This window comes from Molothrus ater, chromosome Z (genome assembly GCF_012460135.2).
Source record: "Molothrus ater isolate BHLD 08-10-18 breed brown headed cowbird chromosome Z, BPBGC_Mater_1.1, whole genome shotgun sequence".
Classification (NCBI taxonomy): Eukaryota; Metazoa; Chordata; class Aves; order Passeriformes; family Icteridae; genus Molothrus; species Molothrus ater.
Window position 1 is genome coordinate 39,897,867 of NC_050511.2, and position 24,602 is coordinate 39,922,468.

Here is a 24,602-nt window from a genome sequence, read left to right on the forward strand (position 1 = left end):
TGTAATGCTGACTTAAAGCATTTCAGTCAGGTAGGAAATGCTGAAAAAGCCTCAATACAACTAGAAATTATAGAAAACAAAAGGGTTTGAGCAGTATCTGCAGCACTTTTTGTTAGGTATCATAGCATACATAACTGACAATTTTTAATGTGCATTATAAATTTATTTTCCAGTTACCTATATTCTACTACTTTATACATTTGTAATTTTCAGATTTAAACCTATCTTTCTGCCCGCCAGGGCAAAAAAATCCCCACCTTTTTGTTTCTTTAATTTCTATTTTTAGACTACCAGATTTTAGAGGATGAAATAAGAGAGTACTGTAATAAAGAGGGAAAATTGTAAGCTAAACACATTCCTAATATCCCTTTTTTTTAGTGTCATGACATAGCTTAACCTTAACTGTGTTTTACATGGTTTAATTGTCACAATCTGGCATTTCAGGAACAAGAAACAGGAAATGTCAGTAGAGATTCATTGTTCTCTTTTGTACACACTAAATAGAAAGAACTATCAGGCAGAGGCTTCAGACAGATTTTGGGCTGAGGTTCAGCACAGATTATTTGCAGTGCAGTCATGGCACAAGCAGATGTTTTATCATGTGATGCTTTATCAGTTAACATGAAGGTAGGTTTAACACCTGGAGGTAGAAAACAAACTCTGTTTCTTTCTTTTCTTTTCTTTTCTTTTCTTTTCTTTTCTTTTCTTTTCTTTTCTTTTCTTTTCTTTTCTTTTCTTTTCTTTTCTTTTCTTTTCTTTTCTTTTCTTTTCTTTTCTTTTCTTTCCTTCCTTCCTTCCTTCCTTCCTTCCTTCCTTCCTTCCTTCCTTCCTTCCTTCCTTCCTTCCTTCCTTCCTTCCTTCCTTCCTTCCTTCCTTCCTTCCTTCCTTCCTTCCTTCCTTCCTTCCTTCCTTCCTTCCTTCCTTCCTTCCTTCCTTCCTTCCTTCCTTCCTTCCTTCCTTCCTTCCTTCCTTCCTTCCTTCCTTCCTTCCTTCCTTCCTTCCTTCCGCCACTTCCTTCCTTCCTTCCGCCACTTCCTTCCGCCACTTCCTTCCTTCCGCCACTTCCTTCCGCCACTTCCTTCCGCCACTTCCTTCCGCCACTTCCTTCCGCCACTTCCTTCCTTCCGCCACTTCCTTCCTTCCTTCCGCCACTTCCTTCCTTCCTTCCTTCCTTCCTTCCTTCCTTCCTTCCTTCCTTCCTTCCTTCCTTCCTTCCTTCCTTCCTTCCTTCCTTCCTTCCTTCCTTCCTTCCTTCCTTCCTTCCTTCCTTCCTTCCATCCTTCCGCCACTTCCTTCCGCCACTTCCTTCCGCCACTTCCTTCCGCCACTTCCTTCCTTCCTTCCGCCACTTCCTTCCTTCCTTCCGCCACTTCCTTCCTTCCTTCCGCCACTTCCTTCCTTCCTTCCGCCACTTCCGCCACTTCCTTCCTTCCTTCCTTCCTTCCGCCACTTCCTTCCTTCCGCCACTTCCTTCCTTCCTTCCGCCACTTCCTTCCGCCACTTCCTTCCGCCACTTCCTTCCGCCACTTCCTTCCTTCCTTCCGCCACTTCCTTCCGCCACTTCCTTCCTTCCTTCCGCCACTTCCTTCCTTCCTTCCTTCCTTCCTTCCTTCCTTCCTTCCTTCCTTCCTTCCTTCCTTCCTTCCTTCCTTCCTTCCTTCCTTCCTTCCTTCCTTCCTTCCTTCCTTCCTTCCTTCCTTCCTTCCTTCCTTCCTTCCTTCCTTCCTTCCTTCCTTCCTTCCTTCCTTCCTTCCTTCCTTCCTTCCTTCCTTCCTTCTGCCACTTCCTTCCGCCACTTCCTTCCGCCACTTCCTTCCTTCCTTCCGCCACTTCCTTCCTTCCTTCCGCCACTTCCTTCCTTCCTTCCTTCCGCCACTTCCTTCCTTCCGCCACTTCCTTCCGCCACTTCCTTCCGCCACTTCCTTCCGCCACTTCCTTCCTTCCTTCCGCCACTTCCTTCCGCCACTTCCTTCCTTCCTTCCGCCACTTCCTTCCGCCACTTCCTTCCGCCACTTCCTTCCGCCACTTCCTTCCTTCTGCCACTTCCTTCCTTCCCTCCCTTTCCTTCCTTTTTTCTTTCTCTCTTTCCTTTCTTTCTTCAATTTCTTTCTTTCTTTTCCTTCCTGCCTTCCTTCCTGCCTGCCTGTCTGCCTCCCTCTGACTTTCCCATTCTTTAAATGACTATAGAACATGAGTAAAAAACTAAGAAACATTGCAGAGACATCAGAGTGAGCAGGGAGAAGAACTCAAAGAAAAGAAAAAAAAAAGGGAACTCTTAAAATATTTCATCTAAGTCCATAACTAACTGCCCTTATTTGGCCTTTCTACTCAATAAATGCTGAGACAAAGATGGAAGGGCTTGTCTGGATGCGCACTTTACAAACACCTAAAATGTGACAGTCCTTGATCTAAAAAGTAGAAAACAAGTTCCATGTAAAAAAAAACAAAACAAAAAAAAAAACACCAAAAACACCCCCATAATTATCTGCTACATCCTACAGGAAAATATAATGAGTATTACCAAGCCTCACTGAGACTATAATTAAAGGCTAAACACTATTTTTGAGAATACTAGGCAATACTAGTTATTCAGAGCAGGCATTTGACTGGAAGACAGCAAATTTGAAGTGGTGTCAAAATTTTCCCTGTAAGTACGACTTCATTAAGACAGTAATGACTTTTTTAGAACATAAAGACATACATTTTTCACATCGCTTTATGGCGTAGAGAGATCTACATACTGTATTTTCACAAGTTTAGTTTTAGTTGTGTAATTTCTAACAGGTAAGACTGAAGAATAAAATTAGTGCATTTGCACTTGAATACAGAACGCAGTTCACATACTTGACAGTAAATGAAAAGAGAGTTGTTTACTCTTAAAATCTAATATGCAGTGAGAGTTCCCTGAAGAAAAGGATGAGAAAATGGGACATGTAAAACATGTGAATCAAAGCTAAAGTAGATAATATTGGCATTTCTACTTTTTTTTTCCTGGTCCCACTTTGAAAAGTACAGTCTTTCAAAAAGAGCCAGGCATAATTACTGTAACAATAACTGCATGTCATCATTGTGCCTGATAAATAGAGAAAAAGACTGGAGAGAAAGAATTAAGCTTTTACATTTTAAAATGATTTTTAAAAGTGTAAATCTATAATCACCTGATTTGTCTTCAATGGCAACCAGTGAATTTACCTAGTAAAGGCACTTGGTAATCAGTAGATGTTCAAAAAAAATACAGAGATGATAAGAAGTCTGCAATTCATTTGGAATGATAGCAGTTATAGATAGGGGGGAAAAGCATTTCTAGAACACCCATTATCATTAATTCAAATAAAATCTTAAAAAACTTTATAAGAATTACATATTTTTGATGACATCATGTTCGTCACATACTGCATTATAGTGAATAATGGATCGAGTAAATATTCATTTTAAATTCATCCTAATCTTGGAAGATAACCATAGCTGATTTACCTCTATAAGCTGTCTATAGGATACATTCTGTGCCACATATGTAGCATGGAAAAAAAATATAATCTTCCTCAAAAATAGTTAATGGCTACACAAAAATACTTTATTTCATAACTGCTTATTCTAAATGTTTTCTTTTTTCAGTTGCATGGACACTTTTCTTTATTTGTCCTTTAGACTCACAGAGTTTTCCAGTGGTGGGCAACAAGCATGACACAGAAGAGAGCCATAATGTGGATCTTGCAAGAGAAAATTATGATAGTGAATATAGATAATCTGACTTTTAGGCATCGTCAAAAGGGAGCTCTTCAGTTTGAAAATGTTTGAGAGCAAAACTGAGTGAAGATTTAAATGTTATCACATGCACAAGGTGAAGGACTGTGAAGAAGCAAAGTTGATGACTATCAAGGAATTTTAAAGTGAAGCTTAAAGAAGAAAGACTATTCTGCCATCATGTACCACAGAAATCAGGTCTCAAATAGAAGATTTAGATGAGATTTTAGCTTTGAATGATAAATTCATTTGTCTACCCTCCATTTTTGAACTTTGGTCATTCTGAAACTTAAAGGAGTTGAGGATAAGTTGAATCATGATCATATTTCTCAGTTACTCAATTTTCAAGGCCATTTTCTCAGATTTTTCTAGGAATCATAAGTCATGTTCCCAGTCTCAAGGCAGCTGTCACTGAGGGATTTTGTGTGAGCCTTTCAGTCTCTTCCTCTGGCATGAGATGTTTGTTTTCTGGGATGAGGAAGTTTACCTGATTTCTGAGGTGACCTAATCTCCTGCATCCAGATTTAAATTTTCAATATCCTTAATTAACTACCTTCTACCAATTTTAAAAATTCAAGTTTAAGGCAGAAAGCCCAGAGATATGTTATTCATATGTACGTTAAAAGTCAGATAAATATACATGGCAATAGAAAACAGGTATATGGAGACCATCCAAAAGAAATCAACCGTACAAAATATAACTTAAATAAGGAAGTTGAAAAAGAACCCCGAAACAAAACAAAAAAGAACAACAGATAAAAGTATGCACAAAAATCAGTTAAAGAGGTTGCTAAAATAAATTCTGTTTCCATCATGGAGAAAAGATGTGAAGAAAAAAAAGCAGTAAAAAACTTACATAGAGGAATTTTTAAAAAAATTCCATGGATGAAAAACTGCAAAAGGAAGATGTCAGGAATATTTACACTGTCCACCCAATCAATAAAACCATGACACTTATGCAATCTGCTTTCAAAGGCTTATGTCAGTCATTGAGGGCACAAAAGCCATTCTAAATACATAAAATATATAAAATATAAATACATAAAAAACTTGGAAGTGTACTTCAGTTTTTTATTTGTGGATCTATCTAGTTGTACTCTTACTCTCTCAAGATCTAGACCATATAGATTTAAAATTGTAAACATTTAGCATGATTTGGCCTTCAGATAGATAGCAAGCATTTTACAATTATGACAAAAAAAAGGAACAGTTTGCATAAAATCAGGAATTGGATTTTGTCCACATCATTCATTCCAAAACAGAAAGTACAGGAAAATAAGCATCACATATTGACAGCTTATGTAGAAATAATGTAGTATGTACATAAACTTATTAATTCAGTTTTATTTGATATTAAATTTAGCCTTAGAAATCTACTTTCAAATGCAATTTAGGCAGCCAAAGACATTGATGAAGATTAATTTCATTTAGCTGACTCAGAAATAAACTTACTATATGTGCATCCGTACACTTCAATGCGCATTCCAATCCTGCCATTTGGATTCCAGTCCAAAGGCACAAAACGGAGGAATCTTGCTTTAATAGAATGCTGAAGCTTATAGTACACAACACTGTCTGCATTTGTGTTTCCAGAAAAGGCCTAGAAGAAAATGAAAAAGAAATCAGACACATCCACATCGAATACAGAAATATATGGAAGTATCACTAATCTTTTAATTTTATATATTTAACTTCCATTTCATCTGGCAAGCAGTCAAGCACAGGAATAAAATGCAATTGTCAGTGAATTTCACAGGAACATCAGAATGATTCAATATTGATGATTTTTTGGATAAAGTGTTAACTCATCTGTGTATTTAGGACTGATGCCCCATGCAGCAAAGTATTTAACAGCTTCTAAAATTTCAGTGAACAAACCCTGCTAACCCCAACATTCCTGTCAAAAAACACATGGAATATCCTCACATTTCAGGGCATGGCTCTGTGGAACACTTTAGCATAAGAAAACTGAGTGATATCTACAATTTCCTTCTACTGAAAGGCTAAATGGATTTCATTGCAAGCCTATGTTTCAAATGCATAGCATGTTGTTTTTAAAATGGTCTTATATTGACAGATCACGGTAATAAAAGACTCGTTTCCAACTAAAGAATCCAAATTGTAAAAAGGATGTGTTTCAGTGTCCTGTTAAAAAAGAAGAATCTTTATTTCAGTTTTTTACAAGGAAGGTGAAAGAAAAAAAGTAAACTTTTTTTGCAGTATTTAACTGATAAAACTACTTTCCCATTTTCTTACATAAAAAACCCCAGAGATACATAAAAATTTAAAGAAAAAATTAAAAAAAAATCTGTAATAATAAGCTATAGCATTCTAAAAACTGGAGAATATTTTCTGATTTATCTGAGCTGTGTGGTGTTCTTTTGTCATTATCTGTTTATGGTATGTGAAGCATGAAGAATCTGTTCAGACATTTTGAATCCAAATATCTGATGGCTCTCTGAAATATTTAGATGAGCAGTATTTAAAAGATTACACCTCTCTGGCTGTATGAACAGTACTGTTGCCATAGCTATAAGCCACAGATGTTGCAGCTGGAGAAGTACATAGCAACCAACATCTTTAGGTATGCAGCTTCTCTTTCCATAAGTTTTAGAAACAAAGATGAGCTTCACTGCATTCATTATTTATCTTTCTATACACAGATCATTGCACCGTCTCTCTCCTGTAGTAGTAAAATTTCAGTAAATTCTAATCACTAAACTTTCAATGGGAAAAAAAAATTATATAAAAAGACCCAAAACCAGACCAACCAACCAAAATGAAAACCAAAACAGTTACTGAATTGGCTTATTTAAGCTAACCTATCAGGCTAGCAATGAGCAATGCGAGTTAGTGACTTTGAATATCCATTTTTAGCTTCATGCTTTGTAATTCCATTAAAACAGTACCTAAAGGTGGAAATATAACAAAAATCAGAGGAAACCTACTATTTGGAGGGTGAGACCCTTCCAGACCTCTTGTCCCTTCAAATCCTATTTGCAGTCTGTAACAAATATAACTGCCCATGAAAGTGCCAATTAGTTTGTTGACTGAACCAGAAACAGGCCCCAAGTTTAAGTACTGCAAGCAAATGAAGTGTTCAGTTAAGATTTAAATTTTTTCAAAATTGCTTTTGGAGAGAAGCCACCTCATAAAAATTAATTTAAGTTTTGAAAACAGACTGTATGTGGCTTGATAGTTTTGCTGTAGGGTATATTTAGACTGTGGTTTTTTTAATTCAAAATTTGGATTTTGGCTTCAACAATAACCTAAAAATACTTCAGATTACTTCTTTAACACCATTCAGAATGGCTAGTTTAGAAAACAGGGTTTTTTTCTGTAATTTTACAAGGCTTTTATCTGGGAAAACCACATTTTGCAGTGTATCAATTGTGCTGAGTATTAAATGGGTCTTTATTTCTTTTTTTAATCAGCCTAAAGGTTAAAATAAGTATTTGATTTTTTTTCAGTACAAGACCACTTCAAAAAAAGAGAGGACAAAATCAGACTGCTTTTTCTCTAGGTTACGACAGTATTAAAGGTGTACCTGAAACCTATGAAAGTATCCTGTAAGCTTTTTAGAGGAGAATTATATTCAATGTTTCAGACAGTCCTGTCTTTACAGTAGAACATACTTACTGTTTCATGGTCCAATCCAGCAATCTTTAAAACATAGAATTTATAACCATATAATGAGCTTCTTTCATTCTACCCCTCTTCTTTAGACTGTTCAGACCACTTCACTCTTATGCCAAACCATGTATAGGGAATGTGCTTTAGATTATCCTCACAACCTACACAGATATCTAATGGTTAAAAAGATGTCATGTGGCCCTCTGTTAATAGGAATAACACACCTAATAATTGCACCTAATAAACACTGTTTAAAATGTTTGCATAAATATTAATAGGGTCATACACTTAACCCAATATAACTGTTTGTTGACTCTTATTGATGTATTTACATCAAGTACATATTATACTGCTTCCTAATAGCTTGAAAACATACCATCTTCCTTAAAGGATGCAGTTTTTGAAACACTGAAATACTATATTGCAGTTTAGCTGTAAACAGTAACAGGGCCACTTAGCAGCAGAGATATCTAGATAAGTAACACTCCACAACATATTTTATTGCATGAAGTAAAAGTATTCTGGGCTGTACTGAAGCCTGCACTGAGAGCCTGAACTGCTCTCAGACTGGGAGAGTTTAACTGTCCTACCCAATTTCTAACCCAGTAACTTCTTTATCTCAAGCTACTTTAACCCTGCTTGGAAGACAGAATTATTCAGTTCATTATGGTGTCAGAAATCACAGATGCACTCTGGAGTGGTAGATCTAAGTCCTGTCCATAGGAGGGCATTGGCAAGCTCAGAGTGATAGTGACGGTCAGCTTGCATCAAGACAAGGTAAAAAAGCTCCTTGGTTTCTCTGTCCATCCTCTATGTAGAAAGCACATGTGGGTATCGACCAGGGGATAATATAGGCATCCTGTCCAAAACTTTCCCACCAATCAAAAATTCTCCCAGAAATCAAACTGTGTAGGACCCACAATTCAGATAATCTATAGAACATGACCTTTATTTACAAATATAACTTTACTGTATAATATACTAAATAGACACTGTAAAAAATAATACTAAATAATATGCACAAAGCTTTTACGTGTGTTGTGTACCCATTGCAGTAAATATACTTATTACAAATATTATTTTAAAAAATGTACAGATATAAATAAATATAGGTATACTTGGCTGCAAAGCCCCATGTAGTGATTAATAACAAGTACTGGAACAGGACCAAACCTGAATAACTTTGTTGGAAGAGAAGTTGTGGTACTAGTGTACCTCAGGATGGGTCTAACTTCATCATGTGGTTTATAAGTTCTAGTACCAACCACAGAAAAAATCAGCGTGAAGTAACTTGAATCTGTTTGCATAAACTACTGCATTAAAAAAATGTTGCAGGATTAACTAATCTCTCCCATTTTCTCCCAATACATCTAAATTACATCCAAGTTTATATTACCATTTAAATTATTTATATCTCAGTACAAAAAAGGAGTACCTATTCCAGATAACCTAGTACACAGTACAAGTACACATCAACTGACAGGTTTTCTGAACTAGATTCCAAACACTCGGACTCATCTTTCTCATCCTATTACCACTGTGGTGAGTTATTGTTAGTCTATTAAAGTTGCTCCCCAAAGTCAACAACTATGAACTTTTCAGTTAAAGTGAAAAAATATGAAAGTCCTTCATTCTGACCAGAGAACACTGTACTAGATAATTGCCTCCTTTCTTAGATGTCTGCATTGCAATTATATGGCTAGGACAAAATGATCACAAATGTTAAATTAACAGATTTTTAAGACTTCGTTGGTTATAAATGATATATGCAAAAGCTAGCTGATATGTTTTATATAAAATAATAACAGTGATATTATACTGAGAAGCCCTGTGTCATAAGTTACTCACTGTACCTTTCACTAGATCTTTAATTGTTTGAAGATACAGTTGAAATATAGTAGTGTTACGTTAAATTGATCAAAACACACAGCAGTTACACGTACTCATAAATCTGAGTGTTCATAATGTCTTTTGTAAAGAAAGGACAGCACATATTAATGACAACCTGATTAATATAGACCAGACAGAAAAAAAACTTAGCAGAAAACCATTATAAATTGTTGTTCCAGTCAATGTTCACTGCTTGTACCACCTAAATCTCCATTCCTGTACTTACAGCTTTCCATCACTGTCACTCAGAGACAGGGTAGTGGGGTAAATTATATCAATACTCTTTCAGTCTACCTCTTTCTCTTATTTCTTTACATATGGAGTGTTTTATTCACTGTCATGGTTCTTCCTCTTTTTTTGTCGTCCTTCACTATGTGAGTGGAATATTAGCAAACTTTACATAAGTTCCAGAGTAGCTCCAGAATTAAGAGATGAAGAGAGGATGAGATCACACTTATCAGTTAATTTATTAAACGTGACACCTGGTATTTCTAAATGGACTCCAGATATTACTTCTGCCCTTCTGTTTTGTTTGGGTTTTTTTTTTTTGGGGGGGGGGTTCTTTTTTGTTGCTGTCATTGTGGATTTTGGTTTTTTTGAGAAGACAAGTGAAACAATTTGCTTTCATATTAATATAGAAGAGGGAGAGTTCAATATCTAAAATTAAGCTAATGGAAAAAGATCGTGGCTTTTTTTCTTCTTACAATAGTATCAGTTGCATATAACATTGCAGGGGTGCACAAAATGTATGAATCTAAGGCCCCTGAACATCTACTGTTAGTCAGAAGAATTTTATCAACAGCTAGCCATGCTCATTTTGAAATGGGCTTAAAAAACTCTGTTTTTCTTTCTCTTTCTTTATTCCTTTCATGTTCAATATAGTTGAAATGAAAAGGTACTTAATTTTCCAAATGACATGGTATGGGGACTAATAAATAAAATAAAAATTAAAAAATATATATTTTTAAGCCACCAGCCACAACAGGTGTTTTGAATTCTTCTATCTATCTTATTTCTTCTCATCATTCAGATGTAGTAAAAAATATTATGTGAAGTAACTTGTCACCATCAGAGGGAGCTCTTGTATTGACGCAACTAGGCGCAACATTCTCCCTTTAAAAAATTATCATAAAAATTTTTCCTTATAAAATCCCAATATAGAGTATGAATCTATGTTTTATTTATTAATACCTAATTACATGGACCTCAGAGATATTCCTGAAAATTGAAAATATGAATGTGTTTCATAAAAGTATTACTGAAATTTTACACAATCTTTAACAATGCTTGAAGATTAGCTAACTCTTTATTTGAAATGAATACAGATATGCTTTTTATAATATGGATCTGTAGTCAATGAATTTAGATTCTGATATTTCAAAGGTAGCTGTGATGATCTCAGGAGGTAGCAACCAAAGAAGTTTTGGTAGTTTTATTTTCACTTTTTTCCCTCTTGTTTTTTAATAAATCCATTTGAAAAAAATCTGTAAAATATGAATACATTGTATTTTGAATCTGGGCTAAAGTGCAACTGTCCTTTCACTTTCAAATCAATTTGAAGTTTAATCACTACTCTTCTTCTGGGTAAATAAATGTTTTTACTAGTGTCTTTAATCTGGAGTACAAAATTGAATTTATACACTTAGAAATAATTAACTCCATAAGTGTTATGAAATATTTTTATAGGGGCAACAGCATATTTAACCTGTTTATTCACATATTTGCATGTTAAAATTTGAAAATAAAAAAATTGTGCAGGTGGTACAGTTCTCATTGTATGAAATTTATGTAGGCATCACATTTCACTATTGTACTTCTGTAATACATGACATAACCCAGAGATTACCAGAAAGGCAATCCAGGTAATTTATAACTAAAATACCTTTAGTGCAACAGCTGTGTATGAAATCCACTGAAATGTCAAAACAGTACGTGGGAATTATGTTTGCTCAAAGCAATATAAAAAAAGAAATCGCAAACAAACATTTTATTAATACTATATTATAAATTTTCTTTTCATAAAATTTCACACCTTGCTTTGAAATGAAATTAAGTTATCAGAAGGAAAGGAAAGAAACCTTATTAACTATGTAACATAGAAATGGCACAGCAAATACTCTTATGTTCTAAGGATCATAAAAAATAAAATAGTTCAATAATAAGCTTTCCTACTAAATTATTTCTGTGGCTTTTCATATATGATGTCTCATGATCTCTACCTTTAAAGAAATTTATGTAAATGAATCCTTTTCCAACTCATCTTTTTGGATTTAGACTAGTGTATAACATCAAGCTAACATGACAATCTGTTTCTTAGGTTGCTGCAACATTAGTCAAATATCTCACCCATTTCACCAAAAACTTTAGTGGCAAAATTTCACTTTTCTTTTCATATAGGGCTTGCCATTCTGATACTTAGAAAACCTTTCAAAAGCAACCAACTTCCCTATTTTTAGCTTTACTCTGAAAAAAGATAGTATGAAATGAAAAGCTAAAAAAACTCACTGAGATTAAATGTTTTGGATATGATGTGAACACTAAAGCTGTAAGAACATTCCGTATACTAATTCTAATTCTGTGCAAAAGTGTTCAGCAAATGTATATTAGGGTTGCATTCAGTAGTTATCAGGAACTAGTAAAAATATGTGGGAAGTATTTCCTGTTAAGAACATTTAGAATACAAAAGTAGAGCTTCAGTTTTTCAGAAACATCAGCATTCATGGTGGAGCCTACTGCTCTAGTAGGCATCTGATGCCTCAGAAATGTAATGCAGAGAGCAAAGTCTGCACTGTAAACATACTACTAGATCACTTAGGAATATTTACTAGCGTGCTCTCTTTGAGCCCAAGGGATGTGTCTTAAAAGCCACACTGAATACAATAAAATCAACTTCCCAGTTATTTGTCATATGGAGAATTTGTTTCTAACACAGACTTCAGGTATTTGGATAACCTAAGCAACAAACTGTAGTTCATTCTTTCTGGTACTGCTGTGCATTTAAATAGAAATTAACTAGAAAATACCAGTGACCAGCAAATTTGGCATGCAACTAGAGAACACATGGTGGGCAGCCAACAGGATGGACACACCTTCAACCCTCAGCGAATGAGGATCTTTGTGGGAGGGAAAGAACTGACTGATATGGTGGTGCCCATCAGTTACAGGAAAGGGCAAGCAGAGAGTGGCACGGTTGCCTCCACAGAAGAAAGGAATAAAGAAAGACTTTGCAGAAACATTAAGTTAATCTTCAAACAGAGATTGGAGAAGACAATTTTAGGTGACAAGGTCTCTTTCCAGGTACAAATTTTAATAACTCCATGGCTCACAGGGAAAACGTGACACATGGTTTGCAGCCTGAAGACACATCAGTGATGTCACCAGCTTTCTTCCACCAGATAGGGCTATCTGGTGGAAAGCAAAAGGAAAGCACCTGTACCAATACAGTACTAACTAATTCTGATACATCACTTTCTATGTGAAACCTAAAATGATGAGGCTCCTTTACTCTTATCCCATCTCTTCCACAGCATATTTTATTTCATCTTCTCATTTCACTAAGGTAAAAAGGCAGAGGAAAAAAATGTATCAGGAACTGACAGTGTTTTGACTTCAGCTGTCCCAGCTCCTGTATCCCAAGTTTAAAAACACAAATCCAAGTTACACTAATATTGATTTACCTTGGAGATAGGCAGAGTCCCTAATGCTTACTTCAGAGTCCCTAGTGTTACTGCATATATCACTGAGATCTAGCTCCATGCTAAGGCTGTTATAGCATGAGAGAAATGCATAACCCAGACGTAAGAACCCAAAAGTATATATCTTAAGGACACAACAGGGTGAACACAGCACTGAATTTCAAACATTTAAGGTCTTTTAAGGTTTTTCAACTCTAATAGTCAGAAATCAGACTTTACATAGCATAAATGGGAATAAATTTCACTTAGTGCACACGACATCATGAACCGTAACTCTGATTCTTCAGAGGAGAAGATGACTTCATGACTGAATATATGGGAATAATGCTGGTTATTTATGATGGTAATCTCTTTATTTTATGGAAACAGAGCAAACATTTAGTTGTACCTCTATGTCTACAACTATCACTATGGGTTAGCTAAAATACAGACCAAAGAAAATGGGTTGAAGCTCACATACATTATTCAGTCCACACACCAAGACATCAACCATGACATCACTGCAAGACAATCAACCATTTCCTTAAAATAACTAACTGCTTTCTGGATAAAGTGGCATTGAATATGCATATGAAGATTGTTTCTTTATATTAAAAATAATTCCTCTTCAATAAAAGAATAAAAAAATTTTGTTTTTCACTTGGTATCCCTAGAAGGAGGCTCTCATACCAGCAACAAGCTTGTGAGACAAAAATGAAGCCACACAACTCTCATGAAGTAAAAGTGTTGCCAGCTTCTAATGTCATAATTTCCAGAACACTGAATTCATGTCTAACACTTATGAAATGCTTGAAGGATGGGAGACAGTGAAAGTCATTTGTGCATGGCACTGGAAATTATGATAAAATGACTACAGGTACATGGGTGGTCATTTCTCTCAAACTAAATTATTCCTTGCTCAAGAGTAGTCTGGAAATTAATTTTTATTCAATTAGCTTTGATACTCAAAAGAGACCATGTGGGAATAGCTTTTCTAAGAGAAAAAATAACAGTCCAGAGTGGAATGAAGATGGTCCAAAGTCCATTTTTTAAACCAAAATAGTGGATGGATTGCCCATCATGGCTTTCTGTACAGTAGGAAAAGAAAATAACTAAATAGTAAGATGTTTTTTAATGTAGACATTGCTTGTGGAACTTGGAACTCCATAAAATGCTATTTTCTTTTACAAGAATCTTGAATACAAGAATGCTAGTTCTTTGACTAAATGTTTGTGACATGGGATGTAATTTCAAACAAACTTTTAGATGACTTTTAAGGTATAGAAATTTGCAATAACCTGTAGGAAGGATTGTGATAGATTAATGTTTACTGCTTTAGACTTTTTGGAATATTTCAACCTAAAGGATCTTGCTTACATTTTAACATCTTTAACTGCCTTTGGTGCACACTGATGCTGCAGAATGCTTATAAATCAAGCTATTTCAAGTGGATATTTTTAGTTTGCAAGTCATCGCTACCTACTTGGGGCATCTGGAAAAAAGCAAAGTGCAAGACAGAAGAAAATGGAGAATTATCCTCTTACACCTTGAGAAAACAATGCATCTGAACAGATGAACTGATTCTGAAATGCTTTTGAAAAACATTCAAACTGAGATCTAACTGAGAACCTGAAGGAATTCAAAGGTATATCTAAATTTGAACTCTAGTATTGGGTTTCTCTTTAACTTTTTACATTTGTTTTTAGTCTCCTGTAGGATTTCTTGGGGGGAAAAAAGAAATTATCATGTGACACTTGTAACAAACACTAAAATCTGTCTCAATGTTATCCCCCCACTTGAATTAAGGGCAGGTAAATTTGCAGAGATGCATATTAGTAAAACTGTTCTTACTCCACTTTACAAATACAGATTGCAATCAGACAAAGGCAATTCTACTGAAGACTGTTTTCTCCTTCATTTGCAACCAACATTTAAGTGTGCATAGTTCACAATTCATTGTTAAGGACAGAAAGGACTTCAGGTATTTTATATACAAAAAGAGAAAAGAAATAGTAAGAATGTAAAAAGAAATAATAAGAGCTGATATCTGACCAGAGGGGCACTCCACTGAAGCCAGTTTAAAAAACATTTTGTCACCACACTGGAGAACAACTTATTCCTTCTTTTTGATAAGTGTATTTCAGTATGTGTGTGCTACAGTAGAAACTCCATTATATTTCTTAAGGCAGGCCAAAATCTGGGAAAAAATAAATTAAGATAAAGATCAAGCACGAAGTTACCTGATCACAATTCAACGAGAGTGATTTCCTTAGAGAACCCAGAGAGCAAAGGCTAAAAACAAATTTCTAGATAGCAATACAATATAATTAACTGAACAATTACAGAGTAATTCACCTATGTCTTTTACAACTAAGTAGGGGCAGATGAGTATTTGGGGAAAGTTCGTGACAAAATGTTTTTTAAACTGGTGAAACTGGTGGTGAAACACTTCATCAGTTCATGTGGTCCCTCCATCTGATACTGAGTGATTAACTTAAAGTAGTAGGAAGTGCCCATAGAAGTCAATACACTCATTCTCAACACTGTTCTCAAGTTTCTAATTCTTGAGATCTAATTTGTTTTAAGAGCTGGCAAGTTCATACTTCATGACAGCTACACAAGTTTTGGGGTTTTTTTAACCTATTTTAAAAGCTATGAATTAAATCACTGTCATATAATCTGTACTTTGTAACAGCCACGTTCTCTTTTAAACAAGGAATTGTTTGCTCCCAAAAACCTTTGCCATCATTGAATAAATCAATGACTGGGCTAATTATAAAAGAAGACTGCTTCTGTTAGGCAAATTATCACCTTTGCATCAGAAGTAATGTCAAAATGACACAGGAAAAGGACATGGCAATTCAATATGGTATCATTTGTAAATATTTTTAGATCTGTCAGAAAATGGAAGTCATTCTTCAACTGCCAAACAATATTTCAAATAATCTTCATATAACACAGAGTGAGCAAAAGATTTCTAATAATTTCAAAATGAAAATGTCATTCACATTGTATTTAAAATATTAATAAATGTCACACTTTGTTATCTTATTTTTTCAAACCACAAAATAAGAAGCTTTGTAAGTATTTATAAAGAGTATGACACTGCTTTGTAAATGTATTTAAAATACAAAAAATTCTTCACAAACATTTGAAATAAATACACATTTTAAAAACCCAACAAGAAACACACAATGCAATCATGGATTATCACAAACATTAATTTTTGATGGATTAGATAATCTATTCATGTAATTCTTAAAAAAAAGTTATCATTATTTTAATACTTTTGCAACTTAAAGCTACTTATGATATATTAAAACATGGGGTTCCTTAAGATATGTTGACTGTACTAAATTTTTTTATTCTAAAATATTATTAACTGAAACTCAAAACTAGAAAAAAATTCTTAAAAACTCAACCAAAACCATCCCTTCAGACTTCTTAGACTCTGCTTTCAGTACATATGCTCAGTTAGTTTCTCATTAATTCTGTGTGAAAATTTATCTGTCATATTACCTCTGTGTGAAGTCTGTCCTAAGGGGACTCTTATGAGGACAGCAGTCACTAGGAATGCACAAAACTTCACCTCTGTCATACTTAAAAAGGCACATGGTCATGCTGACTGCCAGTGTGCCTGGTCTTTAATTGTTATCTGGTAAAGAACAAGATTTAAATTACCATCTCTCATACAAAGACGGCAGTTCCAGAAGTCTGTGTAGTGATCAGCTATTTTCATACACAGGACTGTAGACCAAGAGTCATCTTGCCAAAGAGGTAGAATACATTGAAAATAAATTGAGGAGAAAATGGTTCTGCCGCAGATAATAAATTCTGGGACCACAATTAGGATCTGGAATGATTGAAGCTGATAAATGAATATGAAACACAAACTTACAGGCATTATTCTGCAGTTTTTTTGCTCTTTACAGATGAGGACTATAAAAGTTGGTCTTGTAGCATTAACCATCTGTGAGTTTCTGTGTTGTATTTTTTATGCTGTTGGCATGACTAGATATTTTGACAGTGATAAATAATAAAAAAGACCATCTCTTTCAGACTGAATTTACAAATTTACCTGTATTCTAACAGAGAAAAAGAAAAATCCAGCAGAGAAGTAATTAACCATGATCCCCACTTGTATACCTGGCTTTCCCTCCTGTAACCCTACTAGACAATAATAATTATTCATCCATCATGTTAGATGGATAAATCAAGTCTTTCTATTTGACATTTGCTTCTAAAGTCTGAGGTGGCTCCAACAGCTTTTAACTGCTAAAGATCAAGATGGAAAATTTTGCGACAGGGGTCTGTCCTGATCTCCACCTATTTGTGCAACCCAGCAGAGATCAGGAGTACCAAAAAAAAAGGCAAAATTATTCTAACAAATGAAAGTATAGAGTTGTTAATCATTGAAAATATCCACTGACTTGTTAAAGGATATTGTAATTGACTCCAGCCTAGCTCCCTCTTACCACTTGGTTCAAAATGCTGAATGCTTGACGCTACATTTGGGGTTGAAATCCCCACTTAGACCTACTATGCAGAAAATTCAGAACATCTTTAATCAATAATTATTAAAAAAATATCATTCAATCTTACTTAATTTTGTAATAATCTTTCATATCTTTTGTAGCTTTTCTCCTTGGACAACAGAAGTAAGCTGCTGCTGTGTTGTCTACTATTTGTTTACTTTAGAAACACAAAACTAAAGAAAGTCTTTTTAGCATGTTTTCTTCTGGGAACAGACCCTTCTATATCAAGCAAAGAGCTATTGCTCTTTACAGAAACAGAGGACAAGGCTGCTACCTAACTTTTAAATCTTCCTTTTCTTCCAGGCTCTTTTTTTGACCAAGACCTCCTAAAAAGTCTATTGGCAGCTTATATCCTTGCTGCTTTCTGCACCTTACCAGATTGAGGACAAACTTTCAGAAATTGTATGTCTCATGAAATTCTCTTCTAGGACTATTCCATGGTTTTACAGCAGTTTATATCATGCTCACAAAGGGGTAAATTACCTCCCCCAACTTGTTCTGAGGTCTTTGACAGATGTCACTGACTGTAATAAAAGGAGAACCATCAATTTCTATTTTGTCCCTGTCATAACTTTCTAATCGCTAAGCTAAACCTACAACCAGCATTATAAATCTAAAGATTACCTTGAACACAGAGATTTCTGTAGTTTTCTCTAATTGTGGCCCAAGAAAGAGATATCCAGCTCTGTCGGGTTCGGCTGTCTGTCTCTGCCCCGACACGGGTAGTGTGGTTCTTGGGTGGCACGCGTTTTAAAGGACGAGTCTGGACTCTTCAGCTTTTCGGTCTTCAGGTTGTTTATTATTTCTTATCTACAAAATTTTCTGTCTGCCCAACAGAGGTCTGATCTGCAAGCAGTCACAGGCACTCTCTGACCACCCACGGGGCGGTCATGTCTTTTTATACTAATATCTACGTACATAATATTTACCTTTACTTCCCAATGCTTTTCACCCATGTTGGCAAGTGCACCTTCACCATAAACCAATCCCCAAATGCCAACATCACAACAGGAGATGGAGGACAAGAAGAAGGAAGAAGAAGGACAAGACACGCCCTGATCCCTCCATCTTGTCTCCATAACCCCCCTGTACCCAAAAACCTTAAAATCTATATTTCACTTTCTAAATGTGCCCCTTTTACACCTTTTCTCTAAAGTGATTCTCTTGTCCTCAAACTCTTGTTATTTCTGTGGATGGATCAAAATCAAGCCACCAGACACTTCTGGCAACATTCCAGGATTTTTGAGACCCCCCAAGGGTTCTCCTGGCATCTCTGAACATCAGGAATGATGTGCTGAGATCCCACACAGCTCCAGCTCAGCAAAGCTAAATTAACAGAAAAACTCATCAGAGCTGTGCAAGCATTTTAACAGATCTTAAGGCTTTGAGCTGCTCATGCAGAGATCCTTGCTGGGTACCCTAAATCATATGAATACATCTTCAGCTAGGATGGCAGCCAGTGTCCCACTGCGAGAGGACACTGCAGTTGTACAACCAGCTGCCCTTTCCTGGCCACATCAGGGCGCTTTCATGGCATACTACTCTTTGCAACCCTTGCAATACATCCCCTCTCATGCTGCCAGAGATTTGCTCCCTGTCACATGAGCTTTGCCATCATGCTGCTCATCTTCACCTTGGTAAGAAGGCTTGAGTATGGGGTCTACAAGCTACACACATACCCAGACAAAAAACTTGCCCTACACAAGTAAATTGTACTTCAAATATGACCTTCAAGTCCTATTATTACTTCTATTATTGAAAATACAGGGAAGTCTGGGAAAAGATATAGGCTGTTATGAATGGAATTTCAATCCATGCCACCAAAAATCTGTTAGAATTGACTCACTGCTTCAGAAAATCCTAAAATAGGATGGTGTTAGAAACATTCCGTCCATGCTAAAACTAACCTCCCCAGGATGATCAAAACCAAGTCTGAAAATTAATGATAGTCTTCAACTATGACAGAAAACATGGTAAGTGTAAGACTTTTTCAATGGTATATTCAACACAGAGTGTGAAAAAGCAGAAAAAACACCAGAAAAAAGACTACTTCCTGAATTCAGAATATTTATTATTCTAATACGTGTCTAAGAAAACACTTTTGCTCAGCTAAAATACTGCTTCATAATTCCACTGATATCACCTAAACTGACCGCATTTTTAACAAAGCAAAGATCTGATCTCATGTGAAGACAGAATTTTAAAATAATTCCACTGAGGAGAGTATTTTCAATTAAAATAATAAAATTTAATTTTTTTATTAGAGAAATTAGAAAAATAGAAAGAAAAACATGTCAGATGAAAGAACAAAGTATGTGGAAAATCTGCCATAACAAAACAACAATGCAAGTTAGAATAATTGCAGTGTGCTTTATTTAGACTGAGGAATGCATGCATGATGAATCCACTACTCAAGCCCTCCTTAAGTAAAATCTGTTTGTCAGAAAATTAGCTATGGATACTTAATCCAATTAAGAACTTAGCTCTTTCTTACTGTTTCGCTTCATCAAACTAGAATTTGGCAGTCTTTATTTCCCATCTTCCTATTTTCAGAAAGTTAGTTTGTGCTTTTGAAGTTCTGTTTTTCTGTTGTTTTTTTTTTTCTTTTTTTCTCCTCTGGGTTTTTTATAATTCTGTTTATTTCTTATTTTAAAAGTCAGTTTACTAACTATATGTATTTTTATTATTTCTGAAAGGAAAGAAAGCATGTGCTATAATCAAACTAAAAATAATTCATTTTTTAGCAATTAATACACTGCAAGTGCATTTGCAGTTTGTATTTTTATTTATTTCTTAAGAATTTATTTTAAATAAGCTACCTTAGAATTCAAAAGAATGGAAACTAAGGGAAAGTCAAACTTAAAAATATTCATGTTTCATATTGTTCCTGGCAATTTTAAATATATTTAAAATCATGAGTTAGCTTAGCCTTCAGTAAGGAGATGTATCATTGTTTTTCTTTTTTTGTAAATTAAATCTATTTTTATATGAATTTGAGGGCTTGATTGAACCATTCTTAAGAAAAAATGTAATCACAATAGTGGATTCAACTTTTTATCATTAAGAGATAAATTTATTATTAAATCAAAGTACACCCGTGTTTTTCATTAATAAATTTCTCCTAGCTTCAATAAAAAATATTATTTTTGCCATGCAATTTATTTATATTATGTACACTATATTCACATATACCTTTTTATATTTTTCTGCACCTGAGACCATGCAAATTTTGCAGTCTTGCAGAAGCTACCACTAAAGAGTTCAGATTTTTCCTGCTGGCATTCATGACAATATCTTTCAAACTTTAAACTTCTCCTGTCTACATTGCCAGAGGCAAGGTACTTCTTGTTCCTAAGGCTCACCACCACAAATAGAATTGGAGTGGTTGCAGTTGTTCAAAAGATTATATCCTGCACTAAAATAATTCTGACAGAGGATTTTTTGTTTCAAGTTTTGGGTTTTAATGTTAGCTCTTTGTTATATGGAAGCTAGTAACAGCACAGAGTATCTGGTCTAACAAAACTACACCTCTTTCTTTTAAAAACTATGATCTTCTAGCCTTACTAAATAAAAACTGGTACAGGTTCTTTACTACTCCAGACTAATTTCTATTCTATGTTAGATATTTTCTATGTAGGATTTTTTGGCTTGAATAACATTTGTTTTCTGAGATAACATAGCGGAATGAAAATGTAATTTCAACTCCTCACAACACTAATTAACCAAACTGTAACACAGACTCCATATGAACAACAAAATCTGTCTTCAAACAAATTATAATAGCATTATGATAAATATTGTCTAAACAGATAAGAGCCACAGAAAATACCACAGTGTGATTATACATTATTCAAACATCCCAAACTTAATATCAAGGATGTGTTTGCCATATGATACAAACCACTGGTACAATTAATTCTTAGAAAGAACAAGTGAAATTTTCTGCATTTGGGAATATTATAAAACATAGAATGTTTATTTCATCATAGCAAGCATCCCTAGTTATTTGCACTTACAAGATGTTTTAGAAAATATATAAACTATTATATGAAATATGCTTATTTTAGTGACAATATTCACCATTACATTTATCCCTAAAGATCCTACTGTAATGAATGGAGTCTTTTTTTAATGCAATATCTATAAGGAATGGTCAGACATGCTGCAGTATAAGATCTGTCCCTTATTTGGTCTTCAAAGAACCAGTTTAAGCAGCCTACTCAGAAAAAACATCCCCAAAGGGACGAGTTCTGTTGAGTCATGAGCAGGGTATGTTATTTTCACTCTGGTCTACTGGTAGAGGCAATGAAGAACTGACCTTCTTTTTCTTCAGTACACTGTGCTTACAGATTTCTGTCACATTCACACCCAATATTCTTTTTCCAGGCCAAAGAATCCCAGTCTATTCAGTCACTTCTTCCATGCCAGATGTCTGCTTTTTAATATTTTAAAACATAATTTTCTGAATCTTTTCCAGTTCAGCTATATTATTTTGCAATGAATGATCAGATCAGCACTGAAAATATGAACAACAAATACACATTCACAGTGGAATAACAAGGTTTTCTGTCTCATTTGCTACGAATTTATTAATAATTCTAACACTCTATTTTCATCTTTGTTCCAGAAGACTAAGCTGGTAATTATAAATGTTCTAGAGTTTTCAGGTGTCATCCTGGAAGGAGCATCCCAAAGTTGCTCATTTAACATGAAAGGATGGCAGATTTTTGGGGGGTGTAATTTGGGGGATTTTTTGCATGTACATTTTGTTAGCAGTGAAGACAGAATATTTGTATTTCTGCTTAATTACAGTACTTTATATGTAAATATTAGAAAGCCTCATAAATGCTCCAGGCCAAAAACTAAGTCATAACTTCATCTGGGAGAAGTTTTTTTCCTTCAACTTTTCCTTTTTTTTTTCCTCTTAATTTTTTTTTTTAATAAAAGAAGGCAAGAAGAAATTTTGGACCGTATCAGAGAAAATTTAAAAGGGCAAGGTCAAATACAAGACAATGAAATAGACCAATATGTTAATTGTTTAACACCTTTTGAGTTATGCACTTGTTACTGCAACACATTTTTTCCTACCTTTGGTAAGGAGATGCCTTTGGTGAAGTATCAATATTAGTATGTTTGCTTCAAAGAAAATGTGAATTTTCTCTGACAAAAAAAGTTACATTATTGTTTGGTCTAATTAAAAAACAAACCAAACAAGACCTGAATGGTTTTCAGGAACACACTTTCAAAATTACACACATATAATGTCAAACAGTATTTTGAGCTGATATTTCTATGTCTGTATGAGAAAGAGACAGGAAACAGTGTATATTTAAGAAAATATGTATAGCTTTGTAATTTCACTGATGGAATCATTTCAAATATGTGCATATTTTATGGATGCATGCTATCTTTATTAATTTGCACAGTATTTGAATATGAACCTGTGATAATACAGCATTGGGTATGTAGATGAGGATAAGAATTTTATGAGAGCTCAACAAATTGTAAATGTTACAATCATCCTGCTTCTACAAAAACTAAATAAAACATTAATAGTTTTTCATTTGCTTCCATATCGTGTAACTAGTATTCCCTTTTGCAAAACAGAAGTATAGAAACATACAAAATAAAAAAAGGAGAAGGTGAATTGCTAACCTAAACTTCAGAAATATTTCAACAGAATACTAGTTCATTTAATCATAGGGTAATTTGGGTTGGAAAACAATATATTCCAAATTCTTGCTTAAATGAAGGTCAGCTACTCGGTCAGACAAGGTTTCTCAGGGATTTCCCAGTACCTGTCTTAATATTTTGCTGTGCATCCTTACATCTGTCACATGAACCTGTTTCTAGGAAAATTCTATTTTCTCCCCTTTTCTCATTTTTACAACAGGTTAGAAAAGAAATTAGACAAGCAGAGAGCATAATTAGCACTCATTCTGTTTATATCAGATTATTAATGCTTTGATTCTTCCGAGATGCAAAGTATATCATATCTTGATGAAGTCACTGATATGAGACACTACCTCTGGTGCTATTTCTCCAGACACCACCCAAAGTAGATCAGAGGTTAACAGAGAAATTTCAGTTTATATTGCAGAAAATATGCTGGAAGAGAGATGAAATATCATGGATATCACATGATGTGCATAATTATATGCAGGTGGTGGGGGGGTGTTTTGACCTTTTTTTTAAAAAAAAAATGACATGATGCTGACTGTTACAAACGAAACAGCTTGGACGCATCAGGAGGATCTCATTTCATTAGCCAGACTCTTGGAAATAAAAATGCATTATTAATCCAATTTTACTTGGACTTCATTACCCTCAATTCCCAAATGCCATTAACAAACAGGGAAGAAAAAATGAGAGAGAATTCGATTCTATTTGCTTATGTGGTAATATATAGATAGTATAGAACATCAAGAAATGATATTATCTTTCTAATTTTAAAATTTAAAAAATATATGATAATTAAAAATGCATAAAATATATTAGCTATTCACCAATTTTTCCCTGATATGTATGTTTATCACCTCAACTTCCACAGTACAGGTTCTAGGTTTCGACACTGTGCCACTGCACTCTCAGAAAATGCAAATAACTGAACTACTGTACATAATTTATGACATAATAAGTATCTTGTAAGCCTCTAAAGCTTCACTGCATCTAAGTATTTGCACCTCAGGAGAATAGAGACACATTTCCCCTAAATGGTATTTCCTAAACAGTACTGATAATTAAGGACGACCTGTTTGTTTTCATTACTTCAGCTTATCCAAAAGTTATTGTCTTTTATATAAACTGACAGAACTTTGCTTACAGCCTGCTACTACTACCTGAATTGCCTAAGACCAAATAAAATCATAGAAGAATATAATGAAATTCAACTCACTTAATTCTTCAATTATATCTGCTTTTACTGGTTTCATCTTACTGGTGCCCTCCTTGATATCAAATCAACAAGGAGAAGCTGAAAATTATCATCTCATTGAGGGAAGAAAAGTTAGCAATGACAATGCAGATCTTTTTCCTCACTATGAGGTCAAGTTTTATAACATCAACACTGAAGCAAGAATCATTGTCCCCTTTTGCAATTTTGTGAATTTGTATTGGCTAAATTAAA

At 34.7% G+C, this 24,602-nt stretch overlaps 1 protein-coding gene across 2 annotated transcripts in view; it reads right to left on the minus strand.

Moving 5' to 3' along the window:
* CNTNAP4 (contactin associated protein family member 4) overlaps positions 1-24,602 on the minus strand; it is a 205,985-nt gene that overhangs the window by 73,005 nt on the left and 108,378 nt on the right. For both annotated transcript variants that reach the window (XM_036403163.2, XM_036403162.2), the window contains exon 4: positions 5,197-5,344. In XM_036403163.2, the coding sequence (XP_036259056.1) occupies positions 5,197-5,344 (148 nt within the window). The remainder of the gene's footprint in view (positions 1-5,196; positions 5,345-24,602) is intronic.